The following is a 15,000-nucleotide window of genomic DNA, read 5'->3' as shown; positions in this document are numbered from 1 at the left end:
AGGCGGGTAGAGAAGAAAGGGTGGAGTAGGGTGGGGGTGGTGACACAATGAAGGCTCACATAGGGAGACAGGAAGCAGACGGTGCAAATGAGGCTGAGGTCTTAAATGAACTAATGCACTGTCAAGCTGGAGAGGAGAGAGGAGAGGTTTAATTGCCTCTACAGACACATGTGCTATAGGTACACACACAGATTCATAAAAAAAAAAACACATTCATATAAAACCTCGAACAGTACTTCTGCTAAAATGATATATTAAGAAAAAATACCTCTTTCAACACTGGTAATATCAAATTTTACTGGCTGTTCCCCACAAGGTAATGATGTTAAAAAATCCTAACAATCAAGCCTGCTCTTCCGTTTGGTCAAATATAACAATGATAATGAAACACAATCCCCCACTCTCTCTCTCTCTCATTTTGACACAACATTTTCTGGATTTTTGCTTTTGAGCCAAAATACATCTACAAGTGCCCAGCTGCTTTCAATGGCTGAGGATGACAAAGAACGAGCAGAAAGAAAAGTCACTGGAAGCCAAAGAAATACAGATGGTAAAGGTGGAGCCGTGATTTTGTAAAAGACACAATAGTTTTGTCTAGAGCCTTTATTGATGTTTGGAGGCCAATGCTAGTATTAGGGAGCTAAAAAGTTGACAATGGTTCCTAAGGTGTCATTATCAAACGCTTATGACAAAAAATAATCTGTTTTTTTACAGTTTATCCATAAACTTCATTACAAATTGGCCACTTTTTAATCCCCAAGCAGTATATCACTCGGGCTCTAGTGTTGCCTGTGTAGTGCAGGGTTGCTGTATGTTCTGCTGGGTGAGCTAGCTGTCTACGAACGGGACGCCTGAAAGACTTCCTATACCTGTCGATCATAAACAGTTTGAAGCAACTTGGGTATAAGGTCAACGAACAAACGTATAGAACGTACACAACGTCACAAAGTGGACTAGAAAACTGGGTCAATTAATTATATCGGGGACAGTCACAGCACGCACCGAGACCCCGTGCTGTTCCTGATGCAACATGGCTATTCTCTGTCAGAGCCATCACCCTTGTTGCTGTGGTAATGAGGTTTTACTAATGGCAGGTCAGGGTCAGCTGCGGGTCAGCCAGCGGGGGAGAGAGACCCTCACAGTTACTAACAACCATCACTCTGTGAGGCCAGTCATCTTCCGCTGACCTCCCTTCCTCATACATCAAGGGATATTTTGGTCAAAATTGGCATATCAGAGGCCAAGGTCAACGTTCATCCAGATACCTTGAAGGAGTCCCGATTAAAGAAAATAAACATGTTACTAATAAGCGAACACTTGGAGCTGAACATTTTACATTTTGTTGGGCAATTTTGTGGTTAACTCCACCCAGGTATCACATGTAGCTCATACTGGGTGTAACACTTAAGGGTAAAGTGGGTCCATACCCCAGAGTCTTATAGTTCAAAGACATAAAAAAATGTGGGGGACCACATCTCAGAGGGAAGAGTGAGAGTAGACTAGCATTATGTGGATGTCCTAGTCATTTCAAAAACACATTGAATTGCTCGCAATGTGATGAAAGAAAGATATGAAGAGGACAGATGATGGGAATGACGATTGTAGCAATAAAGTGAGGGAGGGAGGGGACAGCGAAGGGATGAGTTCAGACAGAAATTAAGACGGAGGTCTAGAAAAAGAAAAGCATATAATTCGAGACAAACAAAGTTTTAGCTCTATCATTCGTGGTTCTGAGATTTCACCGGGCACAGTCTGAAGAAAACCAAAGTGAAGCATAGGACCAGACAACTCCAGGGCAATTTCATCGGGTTCACAACAACCATATTTCTGTGGCTAATCTAAAAATAACATTCCTCTGCTCTTCCATAGTTCATGCAAAATCTTTCATTCTACAAAACCCTGCTAAAGCGACGGCAGAGCATTTGTACATGTGTTTCAAGCAGCAAAAATATAGCTAATCATATCAGGTGACAGAAGACATTCAGCCAGCACTACATCAAACCAGAAGTCCCAACATTCTTACGTGTTGTGAAACGCATGAACACCAAAAGACTCAACAAGAGAGACATTATATCAAGATGTGAAATGTCGCTGCTTTGAAGGTGCTCGAGTCTGCTCCCGGGAGAAAATGTCTTTCACAAAAATAATTAAGTGGAAGTTAACTTAATAAACCCATCACTTTGACGGTTTCAGCTTCAGCAAATAGACAGAAAATGGAACTTTAGAGAAAAAGCATGGGCTATTAAAGCCGAGGTATGACCTCTGGAGTGTGCATGTGTGCATGAACTCAGAAAATACTGAGAAAACTCTAAAATACACACACATTCAAGCAAAGCTCAGAATCATTCTAGGCTGTGGTCCCAGTGCAAACCTCAAGTCAACAAACACACATGGAACTCTGCAGAGGGCGAAGGAGACGGAGCAACGAGAAGCCAGTGGTTATTATGCTTGGACCGAGGTTCTGTGCCGTTGTATTCTGAAGTGTAGACCGGCCTGTTCACAGACACAACGTGCACCGCCAACCTTCAATCGGACCGAAGTGAAACGAAGTCCAGATGGCTTTCATAGACAATATTCGCTTGAGGGACACATTCCAATTTGTCTTCCTCACCATCTGTGTCCCGCTGTCTCGCTCCCACACGTTTTCCTACTCGGTTCTTTGCCCTTTCACATTCCTCCCCCTCTCTTTCCTTTCCACACCCTTAACTTTCTGCATTTTTTTTTATATCCACGCCATAATATAATTTCTCCCCATCATTTCTGATCTGACTGACATCCCTCTTCATCCCAGAGTTGCCCCCGTTGTTGCGAGTCAGGCGCATTGAACCTTGGCATTAAAACCTTTAAGAATGTGAAGGAAACTATGAAATGTAGTTAATTTTACTAAATAGACATGATATACTGTGGATTATTAATTAATTATACATGGATATCAGAATATGCAATAGAGCAGTAGAGTTTCATTAATCCATTTTCTACACCATCTTTCTCTATTCAGGGTCCAGGGTAACTGGGACCTGCTCTAGCATGCAGTGGGTGAAAGAACTTACCAGTAGGACACGTCCAGGGGGTGAAAGTAGCGCCTGGAGATGAGGTCAGCAAAGAAGGACTCGGTCTCACGACACGCTGTCCCATTACCTATGACAACCTTTGTACAACTGGTATGGACAAGAGGAAGACGAAAAAGACAATGAGGATTAAGAAAGCAACCACCACAATAGTTAAAAAATTGGTTAGTGTCATGGGTCACTTAAATGAAACACCTATACCTGTATTTGGTCATGAGGTGGCGCAGTTTTTCTGCTTCTTTTGGCTGGTTTGCGTTATGCAGGTATACTACATCAGTATAGAGAATCTGACCTGATAGAGAGACGAAGACAAAAGAGGAGAAAACACAATGTTGCTGGCAAAGTATTATCGTGACAAGAGGGGGCTCAATAGAGTTAACTCCATACTGTCAGCTAATGTCTTTCCACTGTATGATGTCATATGAGGCAGACATGAACTCAATGATTTATGATTTCCACATCTGCACTGCCTGATCCTCCACAGGAAGTCCGTTCCCTGCCAGTTCCCTGCTTCCTCAGAGTACAAGTATAGATCTGAAGGGAAAGCTCTGACAGGAAGTCATGTGAGCTCGGACCCAAACATGCGACCATAGCACGTGATGTATATACAGTAATATGCTGGTGTCTGTCTGCTGTAAGTGTGTCAGCGTGACTTGTGGCCACACAATCAGTCACCCAGAGGGTGGGATCTACCCCTGCACAGCGTGAGGCCACACCCACTGAGAGACATGCTGAGACCTACAGTGCAGTGGACATACAAAAAAAAAAAAACACACACACACACACACACACACACACACACACACACACACACACACACACACACACACACACACACACACACACACACACACACACACACACACACACACACACACACACACACACACACACACACACACACACACACAATCCACCCACCTAGGTCATGCCAAGTGGTATCTATTTTCTGACATGCACATACACACGCACCTCAGTGGGAATAACCAGTCTAGTGGTGCCTGGTTACATGGAATTATCTATTACTGATTAACATATGTAAAATAACAGAATTTCTCTTTTCTGAATTCTGTTTTTTTCCTTTACTGTGTCATGTGTGAATGCACTGATGAAAATAATCTTGCTCTGTGCAATGACAAAGGGAATTTATCTACCTGCCAACCTACCTACATACCCACCTATCGACCCCAGTGAATACTAACCATTAAAACCAGTACACTCTGAGTTTACTTACTAGTGGGGGAGAGAATAGCCAGTTTACAGCCGTGTCTAAAGCCAGGGTCCACCCCCAAGACGATACAACCCCTGATTGGAGAAACCAGCAGCCGCTGGCGGAGGTTCCGCACAAACATAGCAATTGATTCCTTCTCTGCTGCAACTGTCAGCTTAGTCCTGAAGAGAGGGAATGAAAGAGAAGGATAAAAAGGTTGGGGACATAGAAAGACGGGGAAAATAGTGCATATCAACAAAAGGAAAGCAGAGAGTGAAGAGGAAGATGGAGATGTTAGCTGCATGGTGAGGGTGAAAAGAAACAAAGAATGAAAGTGGAAATTAATTTACGGAGAAGAAAGGGAAGAGGTGAGAGATGAGGGGGAAAGGGGACTAATAGGGCCACAGTGCTAATGAATAAGTGGTTATGTAATGAAGAAAAGCCCTGAAAGCAAAACACACAAGCACTCTTAAAGTACCTGTAACTCCGAGTGAGGAAAGGCAGAATGAGCCTTTTATAAGAGTCCTCTACTGCATTCCTGATGATTGCATGAAGCTCTTGTGTCGCAAATGTCTTCGGCCTCCACCTGTATGAAAGTAGCGGAGAAAAAGTTAATTATTTTTGTCTATACAATCTGTGAAAGTAGACGTGATGTGAAGTTGACAGATGACAAATGTCAGGAAAGTTCTGATTCACTCTCAAACATTTTTCATTTTGTGTTTTACAAACTCAACACATATAATATGCTATTGAATTAAATTCAAGTAAATGGTGCGGCCATACAGATTGTGGAGAGAGTTCTACCCAGAAAAAAAAAAAATAACACAAATCCATTACAAATTCTTTGAGTTTCTGCTTTCTTTTTTCATTCAACTCAATTATCTTTCAAGGTAAAATCTCCTCTCAAAAACATGAAGACCAAACCTTGACCAATGAAAGGATCGTATTAAAGTGAGGAGCCTTCATATTTGTCACGGTGAAAAAGCAATTTAATATTCAATATTTCAGCACCAATCAAGTGCTAATTCACTCAACCACTTGGACTTGACATGGACCAAAATCAATGATCTCTTCATATGTTTGTATGTATTTTATGAAGCACTCTCATAAATGAATGACTACATTATTATAATATAACCATGAATCTGGTTATCTACGCCCTGGACATATAAAGCTGTGTGTGTGTGTGTGTGTGTGTGTGTGTGTGTGTGTGTGTGTGTGTGTGTGTGTGTGTGTGTGTGTGTGTGTGTGTGTGTGTGTGTGTTATTATCATTTTTCCTGACCTGTTGTTGATGCACCACCTAGTGAAGTCACTCTTCACTCTGTCGGAAATGTTCACCTTCACTGTCAGAATCTTCAGACTCTCCCCTCGGTTAATTGCCAGGGTCTGTACGCGTACACACAAATGCATGAAAGCAAGCACACACACACAAATTCCCCTGGTTAATGCAATATAATAAATGATTAAAGCAGTGAGCAGAGAAAGACTTGTATAAGAAAAGTATGAATATTTAAAAAAAACATCCAAATCCATACAGAAGATTACTCTGTAATTGTGGGTGCTACAAATGAATTATCGGATTTATTTTATATACCTTATATCTACGATTTTATTTGTAGTTTGTTCATTTAGCTTCAACAATTGAGAAATATTGTTTTGTTCAGACTTCAGGTGAATTTAAACAACATATCTCTGCAAACAGCAATCATAAAAATACATGCAATTATTCTCATGTTCGGAATATTTGGTTGTTTCCATTCAGGAGCACCAAAATAAAGACTAAAAACCATTTTATACTAGAGCCTTACTAATATACTGGTTGGCAGATAAAAATCAGCGATATAAGCCTTTCACAGTCATATCGACAGTGATGCTTATGTGTGTTGTTGTATGTGAAAATATGAAAACTTGTATTTCACAGAATAAGCAATGTAAAAACTGTGTGCATTTATATTTACATAAAAAACATTTATTTTCTTTATTTAAGTTGTATGTGGTTGTGTTTACAGTTATTTTTAATAAAGCCTCAATTACGTTTCGTTGTCATAAGAGTTTAGGATTAATTTTTATACGTATATGGGACAATTGGTGTCAGAAATGTCTTACACCAGTATCGGCTCTAAACAATTCCTATCAGTCGGACTCTTATCTGCACATATGAAGGTTTTTTTGGATATATATATATATATATATATTTTTAAAAATGTGCTCCAAAACCTCACACACACACACAAAAACAAAACTCTCCACACACGTGTAAAAGTGATGAGCCTAGCAGTGTGTCCTGTGGCCAGGCCTGTTATGTGCGGGTCCCCCCTCAGAGGAACTGTTACATGCTGTTAAGCAAACAGTAGTAAGTGTCTGACCTTTTCAGTGGGGAACCTTTAGCCCGCCACAGAACAGGGCCAAGAAACAAGACGTCAATCTGGAGCCCAAGCGGAAGAAGCGAGCTGACAAATGCCACCACTACGCCACCATCAGCACTGAGACCGCAAGGCCTACCCCCACCTAACCCAAATCACATACACACACACGCACGGTGCCACAACCATTACCACTCAGCAGCACCCTCGGATGCGCTGCGCCCGTGTGCAACTCGCACACACGGAAATAAAAAACACAGCTAATGGCGTGGCAGACGCAGGAATTAATGCAGCGAGCTTCTTGACTTATGATGAAAGTAAAATGTCTCTTCTGTTGGCATGTTTCCGCCTGGGGCCGCCGCTGTGACTGTGATGTCATTTCTAAAACAATCTTCATCAAAGCACTGAAGTTTAACATGCTGTCCAAGGAATGAGGAACAACACCTCTGTCTGGTCGGGACTCTCGGGGAAAAGCCACGAGTGACATTAAAGTGGTAAAATAAAAACACCGCTTTGCTAAATCCGTTTTTTTTAGGATTCGATATTCGATCATTTTGTGCAACGACGAATGACAAGTGGTCTGTACACGACTGTCATTTATTTATGAAGCAGTGTTGGGTGGTTGCAATATATCAAGAAAGAGGAGCACCTGTCGTAAAAAGTCTAGTAGCCAAAAAAGGTCTGTTGTTGGTCAAAATACTTCAAAAGTCAAGTGCCTCAACACGCACACTTAAACTATCAATTGTCCGTTCTTAACAAGTATTTATGAAGATTCAGCGATTCAAGGATTTGTTTTTTTACGACAACACAAATGAGCACTGCTGAAAATCAATGCATCCTCCACCCTAAACTTTTGCTGAACATCCTGAAATTCAACAACCAAAAATTTATATTTCCTTAAACTTACTGCCAAATACCAACAGATGTGTCTTTGCTCTGTTTTCCCTGGTAGCGGGCCACTGTCCTTGCTAATGATAAATAACAGTGTCTATGAGTACATCTCTCAGTTTACGCCTGCATTAGGTCAATGGCGGGACACAGAGTGATCTGAAAGGAAGGGTGATGTGAGACAGAGTGAGAAGTGTGTGTTTGCGTGTTAGACGGGCCACGAGTGACAGGTAGCCAAGTGCTGGCCAAACCCTGACGAGACCAGACAGACTGTCTCCTGGATGCCCCCTTCATCCTCCCACCAGCCCCGAAGGGAGGGCAGCGGGCCAACGAGCGTCCCTCTATCTGTCTCCTTGTCTCGATCACCCTTTCTTTAGAGGAATACTGTCACCAACACATCTATCCATCCAACATCGCAGGGATAAACAAACACACACAGACAGACACAAAGATCCACAGCAGTGTGTCAGCCGGGCCAAAAAGTGAGTGGCAATCTGACTTGTAGGAAATCAGTTGAGCAAAGCAGTTTAGGATTATTATTTGAAGGATTATAAAAAGAACTGCACAGACAATACAATGTTCTTCAAAGACACTGAAATTATAGCATTAGAAGGGATCATGGTTCAGCCTGATTAACTTGTTTTTTGGATAAACACACTGGCTTCTTGGAGAGAACAGGCCCCGTTCATACCTGACATTAACATGTGTGTTGGGTGATCGGCCCAGACTACGCTCAAATGTGATCAGAGCTCGATGCGTTTTGGGTGAAATCACATCTCCACTTACAGTCGTCTACTTGTGATCAGATTATGACAATAGGAAATGTGTCCCTATAAAAGGAACAACCAACTTCAGATCAGAACATTATTTTGCCTTCATTAAAAGTTTTACAATTTATTTCATTATCTCAGTTGCAAATACTGAATATTGAAAAAATAAGGCAGAAGGGGATTGAATATAGACGGATATTAAAAAGTGTTACCTTGCACATGTTTTGTTAGGATTCCTTAAAGATCACTGTTAACATGATAACTGCTGTTTGTTGTTGTAAACTCTCTGGATAATTTACTATATTTTACAATATAAAACAATAATATATATGTTAAGCACCACCTAAAGACTAGAAAGTACTCATACATCCTGTGAGGCCCTCTAAAGCAACACACACAAACAGATATACACACTCACACAACTATTACTAGTATTTGTGTGAGAGGTTGACAGTGTGGAAATAAACTTTTTTTTCCACCTGTCCATCAAAAATCAGTGTTTAATTGATGAAGCAGTTCCATTTACCCGAGCTCCACTGCAGGGGAGCCCCAGACCGGAGCGCTAAACTACCGTTTGATCGAAACGTAAATCGCATTAAAAGTAGCTCACTGCACATTCAACAAATGCACTCTGGCATACTCCAGCACATACCAGCTGCTAATAGCTATAAGCTAAATGTGTAGCCTTCCAAGACAGTTTCAAATCAAATCTGACGGAATTAAATCAGAGCTATGCACCTCGACCAGATGTGTCATATGGTTTATGCTTTGAGACACATTGAATACCAGAGCTTTATATACACTTAATATAAATTACTTTATAAAAGTAATAGAAATAATTCTATAACAAGGCAAACATCAGGGGAGATATAACATTCCATTGAAATACTTAATTAATGACCGAGCATCAAAATACTTGATGTGGAAAAATCATTTTTTAAGAAAAGATACAGACAGTCTCAGGTTCCAGCTTCTAAACCATAAAAATCTTTAGCTTTACTTTGTCTTATTTAATTGTAAATTATATAGAAATCAGATAATATCATCCTGAGCATTTTACAGAATTAATCAATGAACAAAAACATCATCTGCAGATGGATTTAAGATTTTTTCAGCATTAGTCGCACAGACATGTATTTCTATTCCTAAAGTGCATTTACAGCAGACAGTGAACAGCAAATTTTAATGTTTAATTCTTCTTCTAAAAAAAATATACATATTTGTCTTTGTCTCAGTTTTAACGATCTACAGGTGAACGTGTATTTTCTCTGGACCCACTCTATGATCTCTTTACTGATTCATTCATACAAGCAAGACCCCGTCCTTTTACTTCAACAACCAGGCAAGTGTGTGCTCACACACATGCCTCCTGTCAAAACACATCTCCCACCTGCTCCCACTTCCCGCCAACTTGACGGCTAGAAAAGGTTCATTTTAGCCGGAATCCGACAGCTAGCAGGGTCACAGCAGCCTGTGGATTAACACTCCGTGACAAAGGCGAGTCATCGAATTAAAGGTCCCGCATACTCAGGAGAGGAGAGGGGAGGAGAGCAGTGGATTGGAGGGCTTCATCAGAAAAAAAGAAGGGGGGGGGGGGGGGGGGGGGGGGGAGTCAGATCAGAGCAGAGCAAGAGAGATAAGTGACGGACGCACCTCAACGTCGCTCATCTGTTCATTCTCTCCCTCCCTTTACCGCCCCCACTCCCTCTCCACACCCCTCCGTCCGCCTGTGGGCCCAGCAGCAGTGGCTGTCACTACAGGAGAGCGCCTGTCAATCAAAGCTTCCTAATCCAATGGCATGTCGGCAGGGGACATGTCACATATGTTAAGAGGAGAGAACGAGGGGACTTGCAGGGTGTGCTTGTGTGTGAGCAAGTGTGTGTGTGCGCGTGTGTGTGTATGTGATTGTATGACTGTAGGGCAGAGTGCGGTTGCCAGAGAGTGTGATGTGGCAGAGAGGCAGCGGGTGATGGAAGTTATGGTGACACATGAGGCCCGGGACCAACTCTGAGTAACCCACCAGTCACTAGAGGGACGGGGGGGGAGCAGAGGAGGCAGAGCAGGGCACAGGAGGGGTAAATGTGGAGGCGCAGACAAGGCTAACTGCGACTGACAACACTAGCATTCAGAAGCTGCACACACGAAGGAGACAGAAATGGCACAAACACAAACAGATGGTGTGCATTTGTGTGCGTGTGTGTGTGTGTGTGTGTGTGTGTGTGTGTGTGTGTGTGTGTGTGTGTGTGTGTGTGTGTGTGTGTGTGTGTGTGTGTGTGTGTTACACGATACAGGACTATAAGAGCAAACAGGTTAAAGTACACCATTCAGAATTTACACTATTAAGAATTATTATCTGTTATTACTTTTAGATAACAGGTGTGCAGATACAATAAGGTTCACAAAATATTAGACACAGTAAACATGTGGTTATGAAGGTTTCTTCACCTGTTTTCATGTATTGGATGGATATATATATAAATAAATAATATAGAGTTGTCATGAGACCAAAATTTTAGACTTCAATACGATACTTGAATTAAGAAATGACATTTGATACCACAAGAAAAAGAGATATAATGCTTTTCTTGGAAGCAATACAGATTTATTCAATCAATTAATTAATACCAGGAATGGATGTACACAAAAAACTGGCCAGACCAGTCTGTAAAAATCCACAGGTTGAGGTAAGTTGATTCTTAAATGCACCCTTGTGTTGAAAAACTGATTTTTTGATCCGTCTCTGTATTTTCTGATACTATCAAAAATTAAATGAATGGAGATTGTATCATTTTACATATGTGGTATCCAAAAAGCATCGAAGTATGAACACTTTTGACAACCATGAAAGAATTTCACTTGTATATGGTGTGCCGATGTGTTTCAAGTGTGAAATGAAGCTCTTTTGACACATTAATGTTCCAACTTGTGGTAATAGTGCTGTTGAATGAATTAATGAAGGGGACGGATGACTACCTGATGAGCCTGGATGCGTTGGATGTTGTTGGTGAAGTCAGAGTAGAGGTGGAACTTGTCGATGTCCATGTTTTTGTTCTGCTGGGCCCCTGGTTTCCGTCGGCTTGGGTCAGTCTTCTCCTGCTCTTTTACCTTCAGCGCGGACTTGGACACAGACGACTGGATGGTCACAAAACTGTTCTCACACCTTCCACAGCAAGAGAGAAATTCAGAGAGAATCAATTGAGTGTGAAATACTTCGATCCCGGGAAGACAGACACACGGGAGAAAAGTGCAAAGATTCAATGTACAAAACAACAACAATAAAGAAACATTGTGTGCATGTGGATGTTCTCACAATGTTTTTACATAGGTGAGTGTCTCCGGGTCTTTGGCGATCATATCAGCCAAGATATGCTCCACACCTGTAGCCACTTCTTCCACCGATGACAGACCTGTCACATAAACACATAAATACTGTAAATCTAAACAATACTATAGGTGACTTTTAATGAGCTCTATAAATCTGCAAGTAGAAATATAATTTCAACAGGGTGTTAATAAAATATTTCAAAATTGAATAGGATTATTTATTTATGCATGAATGTGGGTATAAGACTGCACATCTAAACCAATTGAATAAAAGCAGAAGAAAAACATGACCTGATTTAAAAAAATAAGTCTAACACAAGAAAAGGTCAACAAATCCAAAGAGCTCTTGTCCGTACATAATGCTTTCAGAGTCAATTTACATTTAAAATTCCTCATTTTGAGTGTGTGCGCTCATCTCTTACCTTGAGTATCAGGTTTTACCCATGTCTGTAAATCCAGAGTGTGAGGGGTTTCCATCAGAGCAGAGGCAGCCACCTCAAGGCCAAGGGCTTTGGCTTTGCGAGCCTTTGTAAGCTTGCTTCCTTTTTTATAGGGAGAATACTACAAAGACAGAAGCATAAAAGGTGTAAGAGACTCATTCAGGTGTAGACAAGTTATGATAAAATTGAGATCTCAAATTATAATATTGGAATTAATAATGTGATTCTAACCACATGATCCAGGTCATCAGCCGATCGACAGCTCCTCAAGTTTTGCTCCAACTCGGTTGTCAAAACTCCGTCTTTCTTCAGGGTCTGAATCACAGACTGGGTCTTCTTAGCCAGGGTGCTGAAGCAAAACACACACACACACAAAACAAAGAAAAATGGATTCAATAAAAAATTATACACACACACAGAAGATAAAGTTGCACACATATAAAACAATCACACACAAAACTGATCCAGGATTTAAAGCTTGACCACGAGCACCATCTAGTGGCCAAAGTCTGGAAATGACACAAGTCCTGCTCAGTTCATATGAGAAAAGAACTGTGCTAACAAGTGAGTGGAAGAAAAATGTGTTTGAGTGTCTTTTCCTTTTGGTTTGACTGAAGATAGTTCCTACCATAACTCCTCATATACCAGCTGGACGTCCCGGACAGCATCAGCATCCATATGGTTTATCAAATCTTTGCGGTAGCGCACCATGAACGGCACCGTGTTCTCCTCACGGAGCAGACCAATGATATTTACACACACCCACTTCTCCACACAAGTCAGGATGGACACCAGCTGAGGGTAAAGACATGCAGACAATAAAATGGTACATCTGTTTGCCCATTGTTAATATCCCACAATCAGTATATTAGGGTGAATAGACAGTATGGAGAGAATTTAGACATGAAAGTGTGCATGAGACATGGCCACTCCCCCTGACTGGACAGCTACTTAAAGCAAGGTGTCATCAGTACACGTAACAAGAAATGGTTAAGTCTGTTGATATTTCCATCCACTCCCGGACCATGCATCTGAAATCCGCACTGTTGTCCCTCAATGTTGTAATATATTGAGTAAAATGGGTCATAGATTATCAGCATTATTTCTTTGGGATCAATTTTCATGTTGGTAACAGTGTCCTAGTGAATTTAGGAGTTAGGAGTTTGTTCACAGAGGCAGAAATGTGAATGTAAAACCACATCAGTGTTGCTTTTGTGGGGAGCAACTTCATAAGTTAGCACCTGTGTCACTTTCAAAACATTCATTAATTTCATTCATTCAGTGAGGTATAGGCAGTGTCACCTGCTACACTGCTTCAACCATGTTACAAAGAATATAGACTAACACGTAAAACCCAACAGTACCTCCTGTAAGTTCCAGTTCATATTGAGCTCATTCAGAAGAGCTTGTGCGACTGCTGATGGTAAAGCAGTCGGTCGTCCCAGGGAGGCACGGCTGGTCTTCTGCTTCTTTAGACAGGGCTCATCGAATGTGAAATCCTCCTCCTCTACTTCCTCTTTCTTTGCTCTGAGGCCACCGAGTGATGACCCCTCATCTGCCCACCTGTCGGCCTCATTGGCTCCTGACACGATAAATGACACCCTCTACAAAACAAGAAAAGAAACAGAAAGATTCAACAGAAAACTTTAAAAGGCTCAAGAAAAATATGAGAGATTATTGGCAGGATATATCTACTTCTTTGAAAAGTAACATCAGCCTATTTTCATCTTCTTGTTGGCATCAAGGTATGTGTGTATTTGAGTATGTGTGTGTATATATATTTATATATATATATATATATATATTTATATATATATATATATATATATATATATATATATATATATATATATACACACACAGATAAACTCTTACTCCTACCTCCTCTTTCATACTAATACTTGGCCCACTTTCTTCAGCCCTCCATCCCTCTGTGCCGTCTGTTTGTTTTTCCCCTTTGTCTTCTCCAGCCTTATCATCCTTTTTCCTCTTTGTTCCAGCCAACCCAGATCCACCAGAATCCTTACGCGCTGCAGGCACCCGTGGTTTTCGCTCTGCTGCAGGTTTGCGCGGTGCCCTCGGCTTAACAGCCTTAGGCTCTTTAGGCATTTTGGGAGCTTTTGGTTCTTTGGGTGCTTTTGGCTGCTTGGGTTTCACAGTTCTCTTGGCAGCTGCTTTCCTCTCCCCTGCAGCAGGGGCGCTGGCAGTCTTGCTGGGTGCTTTTGACTTAGGCTCAGATGGACTCCACTCCTCACTGTCCTCATCGCTACTGATCGTCTGGGGAAAGGACCTGATGGTAGAGAATGAACAGCGGGAAGGAAAAGCTGTTAAGTATACTACTCCAAACAAGTTCTGGCTCTTTGCCATATTTAGTAGGTTTTTCCCAGGTAGTGGGGGGCTTTGGATCAGGTACAGCAGGTCGTCCACTAACCAGAGGGTATGTGGTTCGATTCCCAGCTCCTCCATCCCACATGTCAAACTGTCCTTAAGCAAGACAGTGAACCCCAAATTGCCCCTGATGGCTGTGCTGGCAGTGTGTGAGTGTCAATGGCAAACTTGTATTTATAAATAGATAGATAGATAGATAGCACAGGCTACCTTCTGTATTATGCTACACAGTCTTATTTATATAGTATAATTTATAGTAACATAGTAAATGCCTATATTCCCACCCCCAACAGTGAGGACAGCCCCCAAGCTGCCCCAGAGACCCTGAACACACATATGATGTTTTGCATTAAATGGATTATCCTTGGATAGAAATATCTGCTATGAATGAATGAATGAATGAAAACAAATGTCACTCACATGTCGGGGTCCATGTCTTTGTACTGTGACACCTTGCATGTTGTTGCTCGGGGTCTTCGCATCATCTGTTAGAGAACAAGTGTAGTTATGAAGCTTAACATCAAGGTTGCAGCGTTGAAAATGAAATC

At 41.5% G+C, this 15,000-nt stretch overlaps 1 protein-coding gene across 2 annotated transcripts in view; it reads right to left on the bottom strand.

The window, feature by feature from the left end:
* Window positions 1-15,000, bottom strand: part of srbd1 (S1 RNA binding domain 1) — a 46,799-nt gene that overhangs the window by 31,214 nt on the left and 585 nt on the right. For both annotated transcript variants that reach the window (XM_034609118.1, XM_034609116.1), the window contains exons 2-14: window positions 14,873-14,937; window positions 13,946-14,354; window positions 13,429-13,668; window positions 12,693-12,859; window positions 12,296-12,413; window positions 12,047-12,185; window positions 11,611-11,707; window positions 11,274-11,460; window positions 5,562-5,665; window positions 4,757-4,864; window positions 4,303-4,460; window positions 3,270-3,360; window positions 3,051-3,158 (exon numbers count right to left, since the gene is read on the bottom strand). In XM_034609118.1, the coding sequence (XP_034465009.1) occupies window positions 3,051-3,158; window positions 3,270-3,360; window positions 4,303-4,460; window positions 4,757-4,864; window positions 5,562-5,665; window positions 11,274-11,460; window positions 11,611-11,707; window positions 12,047-12,185; window positions 12,296-12,413; window positions 12,693-12,859; window positions 13,429-13,668; window positions 13,946-14,354; window positions 14,873-14,937 (1,991 nt within the window). The remainder of the gene's footprint in view (window positions 1-3,050; window positions 3,159-3,269; window positions 3,361-4,302; window positions 4,461-4,756; window positions 4,865-5,561; window positions 5,666-11,273; window positions 11,461-11,610; window positions 11,708-12,046; window positions 12,186-12,295; window positions 12,414-12,692; window positions 12,860-13,428; window positions 13,669-13,945; window positions 14,355-14,872; window positions 14,938-15,000) is intronic.

The sequence above is a fragment of the Hippoglossus hippoglossus genome, chromosome 15 (assembly GCF_009819705.1).
Source record: "Hippoglossus hippoglossus isolate fHipHip1 chromosome 15, fHipHip1.pri, whole genome shotgun sequence".
Taxonomy (NCBI): Eukaryota; Metazoa; Chordata; class Actinopteri; order Pleuronectiformes; family Pleuronectidae; genus Hippoglossus; species Hippoglossus hippoglossus.
The sequence above is the reverse complement of the archived record's forward strand: the minus strand, read 5'-3'. Positions and strand labels throughout refer to the sequence as shown.